The sequence below is a fragment of the Paramisgurnus dabryanus genome, chromosome 24 (assembly GCF_030506205.2).
Source record: "Paramisgurnus dabryanus chromosome 24, PD_genome_1.1, whole genome shotgun sequence".
In the NCBI taxonomy this organism is placed as follows: domain Eukaryota; kingdom Metazoa; phylum Chordata; class Actinopteri; order Cypriniformes; family Cobitidae; genus Paramisgurnus; species Paramisgurnus dabryanus.
In genome coordinates, this window is record NC_133360.1 from 13,082,581 (window position 1) to 13,101,440 (window position 18,860).

Here is an 18,860-nt window from a genome sequence, read left to right on the forward strand (position 1 = left end):
GGTCCCCAAAAGCACCCCAATGACCAAACACGAGAGCAAATAGGTACAATTAAAACAATCTTTATTTAAATTAGTTAAAATATAACTGGGATGGGGAGAGGAGGATTTAAAATAACTCTGCCGTGTTCCTTTAATCCTGCAGGGGGAGAGGGGGGCCAAGGGGAGAAAGGACGGAGCTCCTTCGTCCTGGGTAAGTATTGCGACTTCCTTGGGGTTCTAATCCTTATTTCTCCTTCTCTTGTTTAGTTGAATGCGTGGCACCCTCCCCTGATTCCTGGAGGCAGAAAGGAACACAATTACTGAACGTAGGGGTGTGAGACAACTACCTACTCCACTGCGGGATCAAACAGGTAAGTATCACAGGAGTTCTTTCGGATCTATGACTTCCTCTTTTGTTTGTCTTCCCACAGGGTACCTGGACGTCTGGCCTCAACCCACCATTGCTGGATTCGCAGCTCGGCTCGGATGCTAGCTATTGCCCTGTGCACACAGAAACAGGTTAGAGAGAGTATCACTGAGTTACCGTGCTTGATCCGGAGCAACGATTGTCCTCGACAGTCAATAACAGGAATACTCCCTTCTGTTCCAGGTGGTTCCGGGGATGCTGCGAGAGTGTGCTTCACGAGGCGGGCGTATTTCCAAGACAAGTATGAATTTCACTAAACACCTTTCGAAGGGACCTACCAGACTCCCAGGTAAGTGTAGCTCTGGTTTCTCGTATGGTTCTGTGGTTCAATAGTCGTGCTGCTCTGGAACAACAAGACAACTTGGGTAAGTATAGCTTTAGCTCTGAGTCGAGTGTGGCTCTGCTTTTCAATAGACGTGCTGCTCTGGAACAACAAGACAGCTTGGGTAAGTATAGCTTTAGCTCTGGTTCTAGTGTGGCTCTGCGACTCAATAGGCGCGCTGCTCTGGAATAACAAGACAGCTTGGGTAAGTATAGCTTTAGCTCTGGGTCTAGTGTGGCTCTGTGGCTCAATAGGCGTGCTGCCCTTGAACAACAAGACAGCTTGGGTAAGTATAGCTTTAGCTCTGGTTCTAGTGTGGCTCTGCGACTCAATAGGCGTGCTGCTCTGGAACAACAAGACAGCTTGGGTAAGTATAGCTTTAGCTCTGAGTCTAGTGTGGCTCTGCTCTGAGTCAATTTCTCTACTTCCTCTTATTCTACTGTGTTCTCTCCCACAGCACGTCGATAACTATACTCAAAGAGTCTCCTTCGTTGCCCGGACACATAGGTGGGGAGGGAATAGATAAATAAATCCAGTGTTGTGTAGTTAACACGAGTCTCCACACCACGGTCCGGCTACTTTGCAACTGTTGGCTCGCCCACCGGCTTTGTTCTCCAAGGTGGGGCCACTACAGGACAACACGTTCCACAAACAGTTTATGATGTGTTCATCAATACCTCAATAGATGTAAACAGATGCTTGTACTCACGGTCTGATACCATTCATTGGTTCTCTTCTGTGTCTGTCCGTCCTCTCCTTTCAACTTCCCAAGGCCACTCAACTCTAAGAAATCTCCGTCAACATTCGTGTAACACGATGGCCTTCCATAGGTATATGCACTCACTTGTAACCAATGCCTCTTTAACTACGATTCATCCGCTGTCCAGCCTTATTCAGTAACTCCTCTCTCTGCTTTTTCTTCTCCACAGATTCTTACTACGGTTCCTGATTATCCGCTGTGCCACATCGAGCGTCGCTCTGCCACCACACTCGCTCCAACGTCCACCGGGATCAAAGGTTTAAAACCATGAAAACCGCTTAGTGTTTGCCATGCTCTATTTATACTTACTGCTTCCCGTGAACTGTCCAGTCAGCGCTCGCCAACTCATCACACACACCTGCCGCTTGTTTCTTCTGATCTCGTTGCCCGGGGTTACCCGGAAGTGCCGATGTTTGCACAAAACGACCCGGGCGGAACTTTTCTTCTCCACACTTTGGTTCCGCCCTTACAGTCAGGTATTTTCTGGGACCAAAGGTCTGTGTGATGGGGTTTCACACACACACACACACACACACACACACACACACACACACACGCACGCCCGCACGCACACACACACACACACACACACACGGGCACGCATACACGCACAGAACTTACAGATTTTTTCTTTCTGGTCGTTATGCCAAAGTGGTGTTCTGTGTCTTGTAAATGTAAATTTAACCTAAAAAATTATTGATTTAATGATACCAGCACCCCCCAAAAAATCCACAAACAACTAATCACACTTTGCACCAGTCTCTTTGATATAAATGCTGCTATCAAACATACAACATTGGTTGCACTATGTAAATACACAGAGGATAGTCACCACTCTTATTTGCCGTAAATGTCTGTATACTTTTATATACAATTGTATATTATTTATTTTATAATTCTTGTAACTGTTTGTTGTTGTTGTTGTTGTTGATGTTTTACACTGCGAGGATTGAGGGAACGATATTTCGATACTGTGTTTGTCTGGCACATTCAGTAGAATTGATAATAAAGTTGACTTTAACCAGCATCTTACCATCACTGCCATGAAACAGAGCTGTTTACATCACAAAACTTTAACTTCCACCTCCAAACTAGCAGCATGTTCAGCATTTCAGACTGAAAAATAATAAAGTATTTTATTATACAGAAGATGCAAGAATAAAGTCACATTAAGAAATTAAGTAAAAAAAAAAAATCACCATTTTATGGATCTCTTTTATAAATGACACCAGTGGCACATCTCATCAGTTCTTGACTTCTCTTATTTCTGTATCATTTCACTCAACTGCAGTTACATAAGAACAGAAAAAAGCATCTTAATTCAATCAGTTAATAAAGATCTGTGAGATTAAACATTTCTGGCAGATATATTTGGATCAGATTATGGGTGGTCAGTGGTCTTCCAGGAGACACGAATGGCATGACATATATCGCTGACATAGGCATGTATATTTGGACTTATCACCATAAGTGTGGTTACTTCATGATAAATCACCCAACGCTGATGATCAGCACTTTTCAGTGTTAAATTAAATAAACTGATCTGAATTCAGTGCATGGTTTAATTTCTAGCTTCATCTCCCTGGTCTGAGTCCATTGACTCTGTATTTAAAGCAGAAGACGACTTCACTGTGCTTCACAAATCGCGTGTTTGAACAGTGACTACAATGAGCATCTTTTGGTTTATAACTACACTGCTACTGCTGCACTTCTGCACCCCAGGTAATGACTTCATATCAGACTACACTAATAACAGTAGACAGTTTAGCATAACCCTTTAAATAGTTTTAAAAAGTTCTAACAATAATAGGAAATTAGAGTGAATCTGTTTTTCACCAAGCAAACAGGATCACATTTAATATTACATATATGCGTATAAATTCTCATTCTCTCTTCAGGTGTTGGCGTGGTTCATAGTATCGTTAACGGTAAGGTGTCCATTCCACACAGCCACCCATACATGGTCTACATTCGTGACACACAAACACATTCAGCATGTGGTGGATTTCTGGTAAGGGAAGATTTTGTGATGACGGCTGCACACTGCAAAAAAGAGTGAGTAAAATAATTTACTATCAGTGACATCAAAACACAAACTTAGATTTTTATACTTCACAATAATGAACTATAAAAGCTTAGTTGCAAAATTGAAAACTAACATTTTTCTATTAGGTTAACAAAATGTGATATTGATCAAATTAACTTATTACCAATGCATTTTTACATCTAACAAACATTTAATGATATTATTAAGCTATATACACTTGTACGCTAATTAAATGAATGTATATTTGTACATTTGCATGATGCAACTAAAGTATTGTCAAATAATTGTGTAAATCCTTACCCTAGGGTTGAAATAGTGGCAATCTTTTAACATTTATTTTGTTTGCTTTAGTAATCTCAGGGTGTATTTGGGTGTTGATGACACAAATCGTTTACCTGAGGGTATAGAGGCCGTTGCCATTCCACATCCAGATTTTGCAAACAAGCAAGGTCATGACGACATCATGCTACTAAAGGTTTGTCTTTGTCTAACATGCATTTTGTATGTGCACACTTTTTTAACAATCATATGGGACATCTACTTAAGCAAAAACATTACATCTTTCTATTTAGCTTAAAACAATAGCAACACTGAACAAGAACGTGAAAACCATTGGCCTGCCAAAAACTAAGGGAGAGGCGATCCCAAGTAACTGCATGGCCATGGGTTGGGGCTGGAAAGAATACACTCACACATCTCCATCAAATGTCCTGAGAGAAGTAAACTTGACTCTTATTCAAAACTGTGACACATCTGACCTTATATGCACTGAGGGAGAATCCGGACCATCACAGGTATTTCATAAGCTTTCAATTATGTTGAAAATATTTCATGGTAAAACTGTTATTGTATTTTAATAGTATATTTATGGCTAACTAAACCACAATTTCTCTTATAGGGAGACTTTGGCGGTCCACTTATTTGTGGAAATGTCCCACACGGCATTGGGTCTTACTACATTAACAAGGGGGCTACAGGCATTATGATGTATAGTAAAATCTCTCACTACCTTCCATGGATTCATGAAATAATGAATGTACACGAACTATGGAAGTCAAAGCTGGATGCATTTAACATATCTGATATTAGAGTGTGTATGATTGTAAAAATGTCCACTCCATAAGCCTGATCAAATTATTACTTTCTGCAGCTACAACCTACATGGTTTACTTGTATAGAGCTCGGGAATCTGATGTCACAGACGAAATGAAACGCAATGCATTCTGGGAGTTTTTGGTCAGGAAGTTGTGTTGGACGCTGTGTAGACTGGTAAAGTAGCTGCCAAAGTTTGCATTTTACTGACTAAAAGATGTTTAAATAGCAAAAACTCTAGCTGTGTAATTAACTGTCATTACCGCAGTAACGATCGGCGTAGAAAATTAAGTTAATCCTAAAAGAAGTGCAATTTATTTTCCCTTTTCTCGGTTACAGTAACTTACGCTGAAACTCAGATTTCCGAGTTAACAAAACAGCAACACACAAGGCCGCCTTAATGCACGGGCTTACCTGGGCTGAAGCCCAGGGGCCTCTCAAGTTCAGGGGCCTCCCAAGTTCACGTTCATATTGTTTTGTAACTCGTCAGGTTATCTGTCAATCACTCTAACTGCACGTTACATGACTGCTGATTCGTCCGTGGTAACTTACCGTGAAATAAAATATCAGACGTAACAGATTTTTCTATTCCGCGTAATGTGCGCGTTTTCAACTTGGCATTCCTGCATGTTAGACTGAGTGTGACAGAGAAACGGGAAATAATACACCAACAAATGAAAGAGTAATTTCTGAAATTTCATAATAAGCACTGAGGTGCAGGTCTCTCTCGCGCGCGCGCTCTCTCTCTCTCTCTCTGTGCTCGTGCAGCTGTCTTGAGTCTCTGGCATGCAGAAGTCTCTCCAACTGTGCGCAAGATACTGTGCCGCCAAATAAAGAAAGGAGTTCCCGAACATTAATGCTGTTCGTTGTCATAAAGTTTAAGTTTACTCGCGTTTATATCAGTGACGCGTGCGCAGCTGTTGCGATGTAGTTTGACGCGATGTTAGCTCACAGTACACATCTGTTGGTTTAGAAAGACGACGCAACGGTAAATGTGCAAGTCAAAACGCGACAAGACCATATCTAATGATCATCCCCTGATCGCACCATTCATATTTATAAAGTCCTTATCTAAAGATCTTATAAACATGTATGTTCCCTGTCTGTTTTGTGCATATTCATACGTGTTCGTTTTACATGCTTATGTATGCATAAATACTAAATACAATGCATACTATATCTTCAATAGCCTACAAAATAAATAATTGATTAAAAAACAAGATTCTGTCTATAAAGACTTATCTTTTGTTAACATTAATGCATTTTCACTTTAAAACTAACTTTAACTTCTTATATTTTTTAAACTGTGCTGAGCATTTAGTTAGTGAGTGGCAATTTTCTGCAAATTTGTATATTCCAAAAACTATGTAGACATAAAGCTTATAAACATATATACTCTCAAACAAGTTGCTGTGTGTGGTTGTTAAATAATGTGTCTTGTGTTTATGCTCAAGTGGGTTCAGTGATATGTTAATAATTATATTATGGTGTTTTCTGGGTCAAAGAGGGAAAACTCACAGTTGTATGTATTGAAAGAAACTAATGCATTTTGTGATGTAGATTACCTAGATATTACACTTTTTTTTTAATGAGACTATAAATTGAGGGTATGGGGGGCCTCAAAAACCTCTCAGCCCCAGGGCCTCACATTAGGTTAAGGCGGCCCTGGCAACACATGGCATGGATAGCAGAAGACAAAAAAATAACCTTCAACATTTCCCGAAAACATGTTTATTCACAGCATTATTCACTGATATCAAGCTGTACAGGTATCAGAGATTGATGAAGCCACAACAGTAGATGCTGCTTCACGGATGAATGATGCTTTCCAAGAAAACAACATTGCACCACATAATTATGCATTTAGTCGGAAATAAATATTGTTTTCTTTCCAGACATTTTATGTATGTATGAAAATGGTTAAAGCAGACATATCATGCTTTTAAATCTGTCCTTTTTATATATAAATCATCTATTTGTGGTCTATATAAAGCGGAACTGCAATGCTTGGGTCTGAATTCCTCATTATTATAGCTCCACAGGCCCCCTTTCTACCCCTTTTCTGATGTGCATCTGAGAGCAACTCACTTTGGTACTGTCTTTTTAAATGCACGTCATACCCTGCCCCCTCTTCAGGTTGCAGAGGTGACACTCGGTTAAACTCCACCCCGTTCTGCCATTTTTGTAGTTTTATAGCAGAGATACGATTATCTACCGGCACAGAAACTTTTTATTCACTCGTTATTCACCAAATGCCAACAACGGAAGACTTGTCCATCCAGCCGTACATGTTCGAGCCAGAGTCGGAAACGGAGCGAGATGAAAATGAAGACGACAAATCCGCAGAACAACGTCTTCATATGGAGGTATTGCAATGTGTCAATCCGAAGGCTGCAGCCTCCGGAGGTCGCATTTCTAGGCTGCATACGTCATCAAGACGGTCTTATTTCAGAATATTAACAATTATAAAGTTGACTATTATTCTTAGTTAATCGTAAGTTGTTGTAATATGCTTATGACTTGCAAATAATGCTCAGTTAACTTAATTAAACCAGGCTTGATGACCAAAAAGCGATCTCCGCAAGGCTGCAGCCTTCGAATTGAGAAACGGCACTGCTAAACCATGACCACCGTGTACTTTACTTTTTTTAAAGTTATTTACATCTTACCGAAGTGCTCTGCTCGTCGTCTCCAAAGATATAAGTAATTGATCACTCAATCAGACGAAATCTATCGGCAAATCCTTCTTTATACTGGCGGAGATTGGTGAATCAGTTATCCTTGAAGTGCTTCGGGCACACAAACATGACTTTACCCACAGATGTGGGTACATTTCTTACTCTCTCGTAACTTCTGCATCATTGAGCTTGGACTACAATATCGCAGCGAGAAATAAAAAATGGCGGATTGCTCGAAGTGTTGGGCTGGGAGTCGATGTCCTTATTTGGCAGTTCCGCTGCAAATACTGTGACGTAATTGTTCAAAAAACGTATTTGAAAGCACGGAAGGGAGGGGGAGGAGTTATGCTGCGTTCCAGGCAGGTTTTTAAATCCGTAAGTTACGACTTCAAAACCACGACTCACGACCCTATGCGTTCCAGGCAGCCTGTAACTCGTGTTTTACAACCTTCTACTGGTGAAAGTGCACTGGAACGGCAGTCAAACCCGTGACTTCCTTCCCGTGAACTCGTACTAGATCAATGTACTCTTGCAGATTCGCTTAGAGAGCATTTAATATCATATAAATCCAAATAATGTCCACATTGTATATTCACATTCTATATATTCTGTATAGACCCATAGTAAAATCTCTATTTATTGTTTACCTGTGTACATACTAAATTTAAATTTTGTTGCCTTGTTTACATGTGCAATGACAAAAACGTTGAATCTAATCTAAATCATAAGGCCAAAGATGTTGTTTGTTGTATTAGCATCGTATACGTTCGATGCATTAATATTGCTTCATTTGGCCGCATACTAATTCTCCTTTGCTACATACTAGAGAAGCGTCTCCTGTCACACACGTAGCATAAAACATGGCGGAATGCCGTGAATGATGACGTCCATTCCCGAGCTCTATAACAAATAATCTCTACAGCAGGCCACAACTGTTATCTTGTAGTGAAAGTTTATTAATTAAAAGGAATAAAAAATTGTTTGTCATGATCATGTCATGTGTCTTTTATGTCTTGTGTTTTGTACTCTAATTTTGAAATTGTAGTTAAAACACACAGGGAAGGAAACCAGAGGCCATATTTTTAATGAACGGAATAAAATGTAACCTTAAATTTTGGCTAGAAATTGTAAAACATAGACTGTTATAAGACTATGAATGCCCGCAACAGACATCTCATTACAGATAATGAGGTAACTGGAGAAATACGGTACATCTCCTCCTTCTCATACAGTCAACACATGTAGCCTAGGGCAGTTGTAGCCTAGTGGTTAGAGTGCCGGGCTTGTAACCTTAGCGTTGCTGGTGCCCTTGAGCAAGGCACCTTAACCCTAATTGCTCCCCTGGTGCTGCAGGGATAGCTGCCCACTGCTCCGGGTGTTTGTGTGTTCACGACTTACAATGCGTGTGTTCACTATTCAATGGATGGGTTAAATGCAGAGGTAAAAGCATCACCAACATCCACATCTTGCTCAATTAAATGCGTACATGATGAAGTATCTCCGAATAAAGCTGGAAATTCATATATTTTTTTAATGAACTCTCTCTGCTGCAAACTCGACAGATGGATCATTAAAATATCCAGTTCGAGGAAAGTTGCTAAATTGGATAAACTAGGCTGAATCACACAATCTGCAGGGGGTTCAACGTCCTCAGTTTCCCCTGGCACAACACAGTCCCCACCGGAAACTGCTAACATGGCAGTATTTTTGGATGCTGAACCATCACGAGAGAAATACGGCTTTAAAAGATTCACATGACAGAGCTGCTCCGACGTCTTACGATCGGGCGTTGCAATAAAATAATTCAACTCCGACATATGCTGAGTGACAGTGTACAGCCATGAGAATTTTGCCCGAAATGGTGAAGCAGGCAAAGGCAACAATACCAAAACCTGATCACCCGGAGAAAACTCTCGCATTTGAGAATTATAATTAAATAACTGCTTCATTTTTTTCTGCGTTCTCTCCAAATTCTCGCGTACAGTTTGACCAGTCGAAAACAATCTTCTACTAGACCCATTCAAATAATCCAGAAGACTTATTGGAGGCTCCTTTCCCTTCAAATCATCCTGCAGAATGGATAAAGGACCACAGACTTGAAAACCAGGTCATTTGGACTAAAAAAGCTCGGACAGAACTCCCTCCTCCCAATCGCCACCCAATTCAGTACAGTAGGCACACAACAGAGCTTTCAACGTCTGGTGAAAACGCTCCAGAGCGCCATGGCTTTGCGGATGATACGCGCTTGACTGTTGATGTCGCACTCGTAACTGTTTTAATATTTCAGCGAAAATTTTTGAGGTAAAATTTGTTCAACAGTCACTTTGTATAATTTTCGGGATACCAAAAATGTTAATGAATTGTGAGAAAGCTTCAACTATGGCTTTGGTGGTAATTTTCTGTAACAGAAAAGCTGCAGGATACAGCGTGGTTGGCACATGACCGTTAACAAAAATGTATTCCCCGATTTTGAAGGAGGCAATGGACCCATGCAGTCAATTTAAAGATGCTCAAACGGTTGCCCCAAAGCTGGAAATGGACGTAAAGGAGCCGGTCTAAGAGACTGGTTTGGTTTACCTGTCATGAACTAAAGCAGTTGATACGTCGTCAACCTACGTTAACCTTGTTAGAGGTCCGAAGCGAAGCCCTTAGATGGGAAAGAGAGGGTATGCCAGGGAGTATGAGGGCTCGTAGTCATTCCGTTCCATCTGCTTGTGGAATTCAGTATGGGGTGCACAGTGAATCCTCCTTAGAGGATGGTAGGCCCTTACAAAAGACTGAATTGGGTGAGTTGAGGGAAATGTTGAAATTACAGCAGGAACAGCTAAACAAGCTAACCCAAAGTGTTGCCCTTTTGCAGGCCCCTCCGACACGTAGTCACCTCTCTTATAGAGGCCCTATTATATGTAGGAGATGTCAAAAACCTGGCCACTTTGCTAGAGAATGTGAAAGGGACCGTGTCTCCCCTCGCCCTCAACCACCTTCGCGTGGTTCGTCATTAGCTGGGGGTGGGCAGCCTGGCCCATCTGTGTTGTCGGGAAACTAATCCCCACCGCGCCGCCGAGCCAAAGCATGGTTGGGCAAGTGACCGGCTCCAATTACTTAAGTAATCAGTCAAGTATGTCTCATTTAATGTCGTCTTGTCCACACCTGATTGTACAAGTGGGTGGGGTTCCAGTACCATGTTTGGTCGATACTGGCTCCATGGTATCTACAATTACTGAAAGTTGTTTTCGTCAACATTTCGAACCATGGGGTCAGGACCGACTTAAGTCATGCCAGTGGTTGCAGCTGCGGGCTGCTAACGGCCTTTCAATTCCATATATAGGTTATATGGAATTGGACGTGGAATAATGTGGTCGTGTTGTTTCAAAATGTGGAGTGCTTGTTGTCAGGGACCCTCCCGGTGGCATTCGTACCCAAGTTCCAGGGGTGCTTGGGATGAATGTCCTTAGTCGGTGTTACCGGGAGCTCTTTGGACAACATGGTCTGGCCCTTTTTGATCCCTCCTTAAATACTGAGGTCCCTAGTTTTGTGATACAGGCACTGCAACATTGCCATCGCATAGATGACGGAGCTGTGGGGAGTCAAGTAGGCAGTGTTAAATTGCGAGGCCGCCAGCCATGCCGCATTCCAGGTGGCATGATGAAGTTTGTTGCGGCAACTTGTTCAGGGCAGTATGCAGGGAGTGTAGTACTATTTGAACCTCCAGAGTCTGGGTTACCAGCTGGGTTGCTGGCTTCTCCCGCATTAGTGCAGGTCATACGAGGTACTGTTTATTTACCTGTGGTTAATGTAGGCACTGTGGATGTTATGCTTTACGCTAATACTGTTCTTGGAACTCTTAATGATGTTTGTGTTGTAAGTTTGCCTGCTGGGATCACTGAGGTTAAATCTGCAACTGCTACAGTGAACTCCCATGCCATAGAGGTGTCTCCTTCCCTTCAAGAACAGATTGAAGCCATTGATTTGTCTATTCTTTCTGAGACTGAACAGGGTCAAGTCAGGGCTCTCCTCCACAAGTACCAGACAGTATTTTCATCTCACGAGGGCGATCTAGGATGCACAAATTTGATATCTCATGATATTCCCCTTTTAGACTCTGTTCCTGTTCGGCAAAGATACAGGAGGATTCCTCCATCAGAGTATGAAGTTGTAAAGTCTCATATAAATCAGTTGTTGGAGACAAACATTATTAAGGAGAGTTGCAGCCCCTATGCCTCCCCTCTTGTTCTTGTTAAAAAGAAGGACGGTGGTCTACGCATGTGCGTAGACTACCGTCAGTTAAATGCGAGGACGAGAAAGGACGCCTTCCCTTTGCCACGCATTGAGGAGTCCTTAGACTTCTTGACGGGGGCCTGTTGGTTTTCCACTATGGATTTGGCCAGCGGGTACAATCAGGTCCCCGTCACTGAAGGAGATCGGCCCAAGACTGCTTTTTGCACCCCTTTTGGTTTATTCGAGTGGAATCGAATGCCATTTGGGCTTTGCAATGCCCCAAGCACCTTCCAGCGTTTAATGGAACGGATGTTTGGGGACCATCAAGGTAGGTCTCTTCTCCTCTACCTGGATGACATCGTAGTTTTCTCGTCCTCTGTGTCTCAACATGTAGAACGGCTGGGGGTTGTGTTGGATCGCCTGGGGCGTGAGGGCTTAAAGGCCAAATTGAGTAAATGAGCTTTTTTTAAGCCACAGGTAAGATATCTAGGACATGTGATTTCAGCACAGGGAGTGTCTACAGATCCTAGTAAAATCGAAGCTGTAGCTGAATGGAGATGCCCCACTAGTGTGTCAGAGTTGCGCTCATTCTTGGGCTTTGCCAGCTACTATCGTCGCTTTGTGGAGGGGTTCGCAAAAATGGCGGCTCCCCTCCACAGGGTGGTGGCTGAGTGTGTAGCTGCTGGGCCCAAGGTAAGAGCAAGGCAGGAGTTTTCTAATGTTTGGACAGAGGATTGTCAAAGGAGTTTTGACGAGTTAAAAGGTAGGCTTATTACATCTCCAGTGCTTGCTTACGCTGATTTCTCCCTCCCCTTTGTCCTGGAAGTTGACGCCAGTCATGATTGTTTAGGAGCAGTTTTATCCCAGGAACAAGGGGGTAGGGTGCGGCCCATTGCTTACGCCAGCCGCAGTCTTCGGCCCACTGAGCGCAATATGTCTAACTACAGCTCCATGAAGTTGGAGTTTCTTGCGCTCAAGTGGGCCATGACTGAGAAATTCAGAGAATATCTATTGGGCCATCGATGTGTTGTCTTTACAGACAACAACCCTCTCAGTCATTTAAATACTGCCAAGCTTGGGGCCACTGAGCAGCGTTGGGCTGCTCAGCTTGCAGTCTTTGATTTTGAGATCAGGTATCAGTCCGGTCGGAGTAACAAAAATGCGGATGCTCTTTCGAGGCAGGACCGTTCTGGTTTGTGTGAGGTGAGAGAGTTTCTACCTGGGACAGAGGTCCCAGCTGCTGTGGTGAAAGCAGTGGGGGTAGCTGGAGTCCCACCAGTAACACAAGCTGTGATTTCAGCCTTGCCAAGTTCCATAAGCAATGTTAAGGCAATGCAGGAAGCAGATCCAGTAATTGGTAGGGTTTTGACTTTTTGGAGACGTAGAATACCTCCTACATATGAGGAGCATAAATGGTTATCCAAGATGGCCTTGGTCCTAATCCGTCAGTGGGATCGGTTTGTAGAAAGGGAAGGGGTGCTGTACCGTCGTGTTTTTCGCTCTGATGGGGGTGAAGAGGTTTTACAACTGGTTCTCCCATCTGTTTTGCCAAGTGAGGTCCTTACGCAAATGCATCAAGGACATGGGCACCAAGGTGTCGATCGTACCACAGCGTTATTGAGGCAACGCTGCTATTGGCCTGGCTTGACTTCTGATGTAGTTCAGTGGTGTCGGGATTGCGAGAGGTTCCAGGCCGCTAAGGACACCCAGCCTGTTGCCCAGAGTTTTATGGGCCACCTGCTAGCCAGTAGACCAAATGAAATCTTGGCCATAGATTTTACTTTGCTTGAGCCTTCACGTTCTGGGCTGGAGAACATCTTGGTGATGACTGATGTCTTCACCAAGTACACGGTGGCAGTTCCCACTCGGGACCAGCGGGCTGAGACGGTGGCTCAAGTCCTGGTTACCGAGTGGTTTTATAAATTTGGTGTCCCTGCTCGCATTCATTCAGACCAGGGCCGTAGTTTTGAGTCCTTTCTGGTTCAGTAACTTTGCAGTCTTTATCAGATCAGGAAGTCCCATACTACACCATACCATTCTGCAGGCAATGGGCAATGCGAGCGGTTTAACAGAACCTTGCACAATCTCCTCCGCACTCTACTGAACTCTCGGAAAGTAGACTGGCCTTCTGCACTCCCACAAATGCTTTTTTGCTACAATACCACCACTCATCAAACAACTGGTGAATCTCCTTATTTTTTAATGTTTGGTCAAGAGCCAAGACTCCCTATTGACTTTCTGCTGGGTGGAGGTCAGGAGATGGGGCATGGTAGCATAAACGAGTGGGTCTTAGAGCACCAAACCAGGCTGCAGGTGGCTTTCGAAGGGGCCCGAGAGCATGTGAAGGCAGCTGCAGATCGGCGTAAGGCGCATCATGATTTGCATGTGCGGGGGGGAGGGCCAGCTGGTCTACCTATGCAATTATGGGGTGAGAGGTCGTCATAAGATCCAGGACCTTTGGAGCCCAGTGGTGTATCAGGTGGTAAAGGCGCCTAAGATGGGAGGTTCTGTTTACACTATCGCACCAGTAGATGATTTGAATAAGGTGAAGCATGTCCATCGCTCCCTGCTTAAAATCAGAGTTCAAGGAGAGTCCCTGGTCTTACCTTCTGACAGGGTGCCTGAGGTGGTGGAGGCACCACCACTGGAGGAGTCCACATTTGCGGAAGAGGTGGACTTGTGGGTTTCGGTACCTGAAGTTCAACCGATGGGTGATCGGATGATTGTCCAGGGCCCTGTGTTGGGGGTTCCCTCGGTTTCATCAGAGTGTGTAGGGCATAGTGAAGGGGTAGTACCTGTGTCTTCTGAACTGCCAGTTGTGATGCCAGTAACGGAGCCTGTGGTTGTAGACCCCTTGTTGGAAAGTCAGTCCAGCGCTGGGGATGCCATGGTGCGACGTACTGGGAGAGTTAATGCTGGCCAGCATTCTGTTTCTGCCTTGTTTAGGCCTTGGCATTAAGTCTGCTAGGCTTTGAGTCATTTCATCGTTGGGGCGACAATGCAAAAGATGGGGGAAGATTGTGGTAGGGTAAGTTCCCTCCCAATTAATTATTAGTAGCCTATCAGCATTTAATGCTGGTCTATTTAAAGACTGCGTTTATGCCACCTGGATATGCGTCACTGGTGACTCCGCCCTTTTGTGTGCATGCGAGTGTTTTCCCGTCAAAGGTATGTTTAGCTAAGAGGCTAATGTTGCTGTGCTCTTTTTGGCATCTTTGTAAATCAATTATTTTATTATAGCTGGAATAACACGTTGTTGAGACATTGCGGTGGGTCCAGGCTGTCATTAATCCTCAGGTATGTCAAACTGAATTTTTCACTCTTTAGGCCGTTACGTTAAATCGTGTTTTTGTTTTAGCTGCGAGGTTTCACTCAGGCGTGTTAGCTGTGGTGGCATATACTGTGAGCTACGGTACAATGTGTGGTTCTGTGATCATTATCTGGTACGTATAGTTGTCTGTTCTATTTTGATGAACATTTAAATCAGTTTAGTTAACTGAGTTTCTTTTATTAACAGTCAGTGATTGCGTTGTGTGGGTCTCATCAGAACCACCGGACGATTGATTTGCTGAATGAGCGCTCTTAAGACAATACTGCGGTGGCTGGTTGCTGCTTAAATGCCTTAGGACGGCGCTGCTGTCTTGCTGCTTCTCTGCTTTGCTTCGCTCCTCTGCTTGGTGGCTCTGCTTTGCTGTTGGCTGCATTGCTCTGCTGCATGTATGCAGACTTCCTTTTGTTTTGTTTTTGTTTTATACCACAGCTGGTGGCTGGAATAGGACTGCTTTAATCGATCCCTTGTCGCATGTGCGACGTGTGCGCGGGCCTCCCTAGTTACCGCCGCTGGCTGCGTGTAAGTGTGTGTATGTGATTTGAGTATTGTTTTCAAAAGTTTAATAATTCATACAATTGTATGAATTAATTTGTTTTGTTTATTTCATTTTGTCTATGGATATTCTGTTTTGTTAACACTAATTCATTTAAGTTATTTAGTGATTTCTCTGACTGATTACCAACTGTAAGTTGTCCCCCTAAAATCTTGGAAATCACTTTTATTGTCATTTGTTGTTTGTTTATTCCTTCATTAATGGTCTTTCTTTTGTTGGTTTTAGGCAGCCAGGCCCCGGGTCGGGAGGCTAGCTTTCTTGCCGTGTGGTGGTGGTCTTTTCGAGCACGGAGTGTGGTTTGCCGCTTGTAACTGCTTACACTTCACTGTGTGTGTGTGTGTGTGTGTGTGTGGTTTGCCTATGATAATTACTCTTTGCTAGCCTGCCCGGCTACGGTAAAGCCTTGGTTGCCTTCAGTGTTGGGAACGTTACTTTAAAAAAGTAATTAGTTATAGTTACTAATTACTTCTCACAAATAGTAACTGAGTTAGTAACTGCGTTACATTATTATAAAAGTAATTAATTACCAGGAAAAGTAATTACTGCGTTACTTAAAAAAAAAATAATATTTGAAAGAACTTGAATGCCCCTTACAAAATTAAATATGTTAAATGACTAAAATGGATACTAAAGAGAAATCACAAATTTTGTGGCAGCATGTGACGATGTGAGGTGCTTTATTAGATCAGAATTACTTGCCACAGACGTGGAGAGACTTTTTCTTCATGGGCATAAGTTGCACATTACACAAACATTCTTGCCTTTCACCTCAACAATGTAAAAGTAGTGCTTTATACTTCGTGTTTGCGACCGCTACCTTTGAGCTTGTTGTACTTGCCATCGCCCTGTGGCCGGTGTTTTCGGAGTGATTGATGCGCGATGACCGGGCTGCATGTCAGTGCTTTGAGATGGGGCACAGTCAGCAGCAGCACCGCTGCTCGTTGAGAAGAGAAAACGACGCGTATTTTCATGTCAGTCTACAAAAGTCTCCAACCATGCCAGAAAAGATAGCTAGATTTGTCCTATAAAGTCGCTAAAGTGATAGAAAGTTGCTAAATCTAGCGACAAAGTGACCAAGTTGCTCAGACTTTTTAACACTGCTGCTCGCTCCTCTGACTTGTCTTGGACTGCGCGTGTGGGCGGGCCTTTTTGTGAACTCTGCCTCTGGTTGGCTACCGATGGAAATTAAGCCAATCATCATCCGTTATGTTTCTCACAACACACAAGAGAAAAACAGTGTTTGGCTGAGAGAGTGAGCATACGCGGCTGAAAATCACTACAGTAAGATCAATTTTAGTAACGCGCAGCATTTTAATGTCAGTAACGATAATGGCGTTATTACCGGGGAAACAGAAATTTATTTGATTACTCGTTACTGAAAAAAAAAACGCAGTTACTAACGCCAATTACTTATAACGCCGTTATTCCCATCACTGGTTGCCTTAAAGTTTGTTTTGTGTGTTTGTTTGGAAAATTGTGATGCATTGTGGCTTCTAGAGCAATATTTTATAATTGACACTATTGAACATTTTTATCCATTTTGTGTGATTAAATAAAATATATTTTTGTACCGTCATCCACGTCTCTCTGCCATCCATGGTAATGAACCTCTGTGCCCTATTTCTGGGTTGTCATTTTCCCCTGTAAACAGGGGTGGCGTAGTCTGCTTCTATTACATCTTAAAATTGAGTATTAAGAGCTTTAATTATTTAGTTTCTCCCCACTGCCTCGCCACACAAACTTTTAACAAGTACATATTTACCACCCCCGGCAGCGAAACAAACCCATCAGTTACAAATGGAGCATAACTTGGATTTAATTCGGTTAAAGAATCATTCTGCGAGAAATGCTGAAATGAATTCTCAGCGGGACGCAGCTCGGAGTGGACAAAATCAGTCAACAATACCGGTGAGGAAAGATTTTGTGATCTTATTAGACCATTACCTTGAAATTGTTTATTTTTAAGAACCGGACAATCCTTTTTCCAGTGGCCTTCCTCGAAGCAATATCGGCACATGGAATAAGGAATAGCTCTAGAAAGCACATTATGCCCTCTGTCTATATTTTATAGATCAGGTTTCCGAAATTTGGACCACCAGTGATTTTCACCATAATTCCTACAACTTATAGCTTGATAATCACCAACTCCACTTTTGTGCGTTATCACAAAATCGTCAGCCAACACTGCAGCTTCCCCAGCAGTCATAGGCTTGTTCTCATTAATACATGTAGCAATATTGTCAGGGATAATACATTTAAGCTGCTCCGTAAGAATTAATTCTCACAGGCTCTCAAATGTCTGCACATTAGAAGTAGAACACCAACGATCAAAATGAGTGCTTAATTCATGAAGAACTTCAACATGCGTTTGTCGCTCATTTTTCTTCCAACTGGAAAACGCAGTCGATAGCTTCCGGAACTAATTCAAAAGCTTTAAGAACTGCAGCTTTTACTTTCAAATAATCTTTGGGATCCTCTACAGCAGGGGTGTCAAACTCATTTTAGGCTGAGGGCCGGATGGTAAATAACGCCATGATGTGATGGCCGGATAATTTTTTTAAACCTTAGTGTGCTGATAATTGTGTTAATATTAACTAAACAAACAAATGAATTTGTTTGTTCAGCAAGAAAACTAGAGAAACACACAGCTCTGTGAAAACTCAATTTCATAAGGTCAAACTCATACTGTACATATTATACACACAAATTTACATCTGTACAAAACCCACTGGCCTTAGGTTGAAAAGCCTTAATTTAACTTTTTTTGCATTATTCCTTAATGCCAAAATTATTTATAAACCATTCACTTTTCTTTGGAATATATTTGTAATGAGAACAGTCATTTAGAAAATGAAAATGCTAGATGGGGCAGTGGCCCAAACCAAAAATGGCACTAAGGGGGATTGTACTATTATTATGGTTTTAATAAAGTATTATAAATATGATGTGTTATATTACTAGCATGTGATTGTAATGGGAAATATAATAACAAGAATTAAAGTGTGACAATCTGCTAAATATTCAATATGATTTACCTGCTGGCTTGATGGAGCTTTGAATCCATGTTTGCAATGTTGAACTGCCTTTAGCAGCCTCCCTTTCCGTTCTCTGCCTTTATTTTGTCAAATTGTGGGATTTGATTTTGTTTTACTAATCGTGCTGTTTATAATCTTAATTAATGTGTATTGTTACAACAAAGATTTCTGTGCTGAGTACAAGAAAGTTGTCTGTGTGGTTTCGGTTGGGGGAGAAACAGCATATGCTGAGGAATGTACGTCTGGAAATTGTTAAGATAAGAGAGAGGCCTGAGGGGGAAAAGCAAACAGGCAACCATGTTATTAACCAATGCTTTAATATTCACAGGATAAAATATGCAATGTATTTCTTACTTAATCAGTATTAATCATTGAATAATTGATGTAATAAATATAAGATTGTCTTTGATAAAGGTGT

At 42.4% G+C, this 18,860-nt stretch overlaps 1 protein-coding gene across 1 annotated transcript; it reads left to right on the forward strand.

Moving 5' to 3' along the window:
* The first annotated feature begins 3,087 nt into the window (after positions 1-3,087).
* On the forward strand, positions 3,088-5,302 carry LOC135721693 (granzyme G-like). The gene is made up of 5 exons (XM_065244124.1): positions 3,088-3,210; positions 3,387-3,543; positions 3,887-4,010; positions 4,108-4,329; positions 4,434-5,302. Exons 1-5 carry the CDS (start codon positions 3,156-3,158, stop codon positions 4,656-4,658), a joined length of 783 nt encoding a protein of 260 aa, XP_065100196.1. The 5' UTR covers positions 3,088-3,155; the 3' UTR covers positions 4,659-5,302.
* Positions 5,303-18,860: the final 13,558 nt, after the last annotated feature.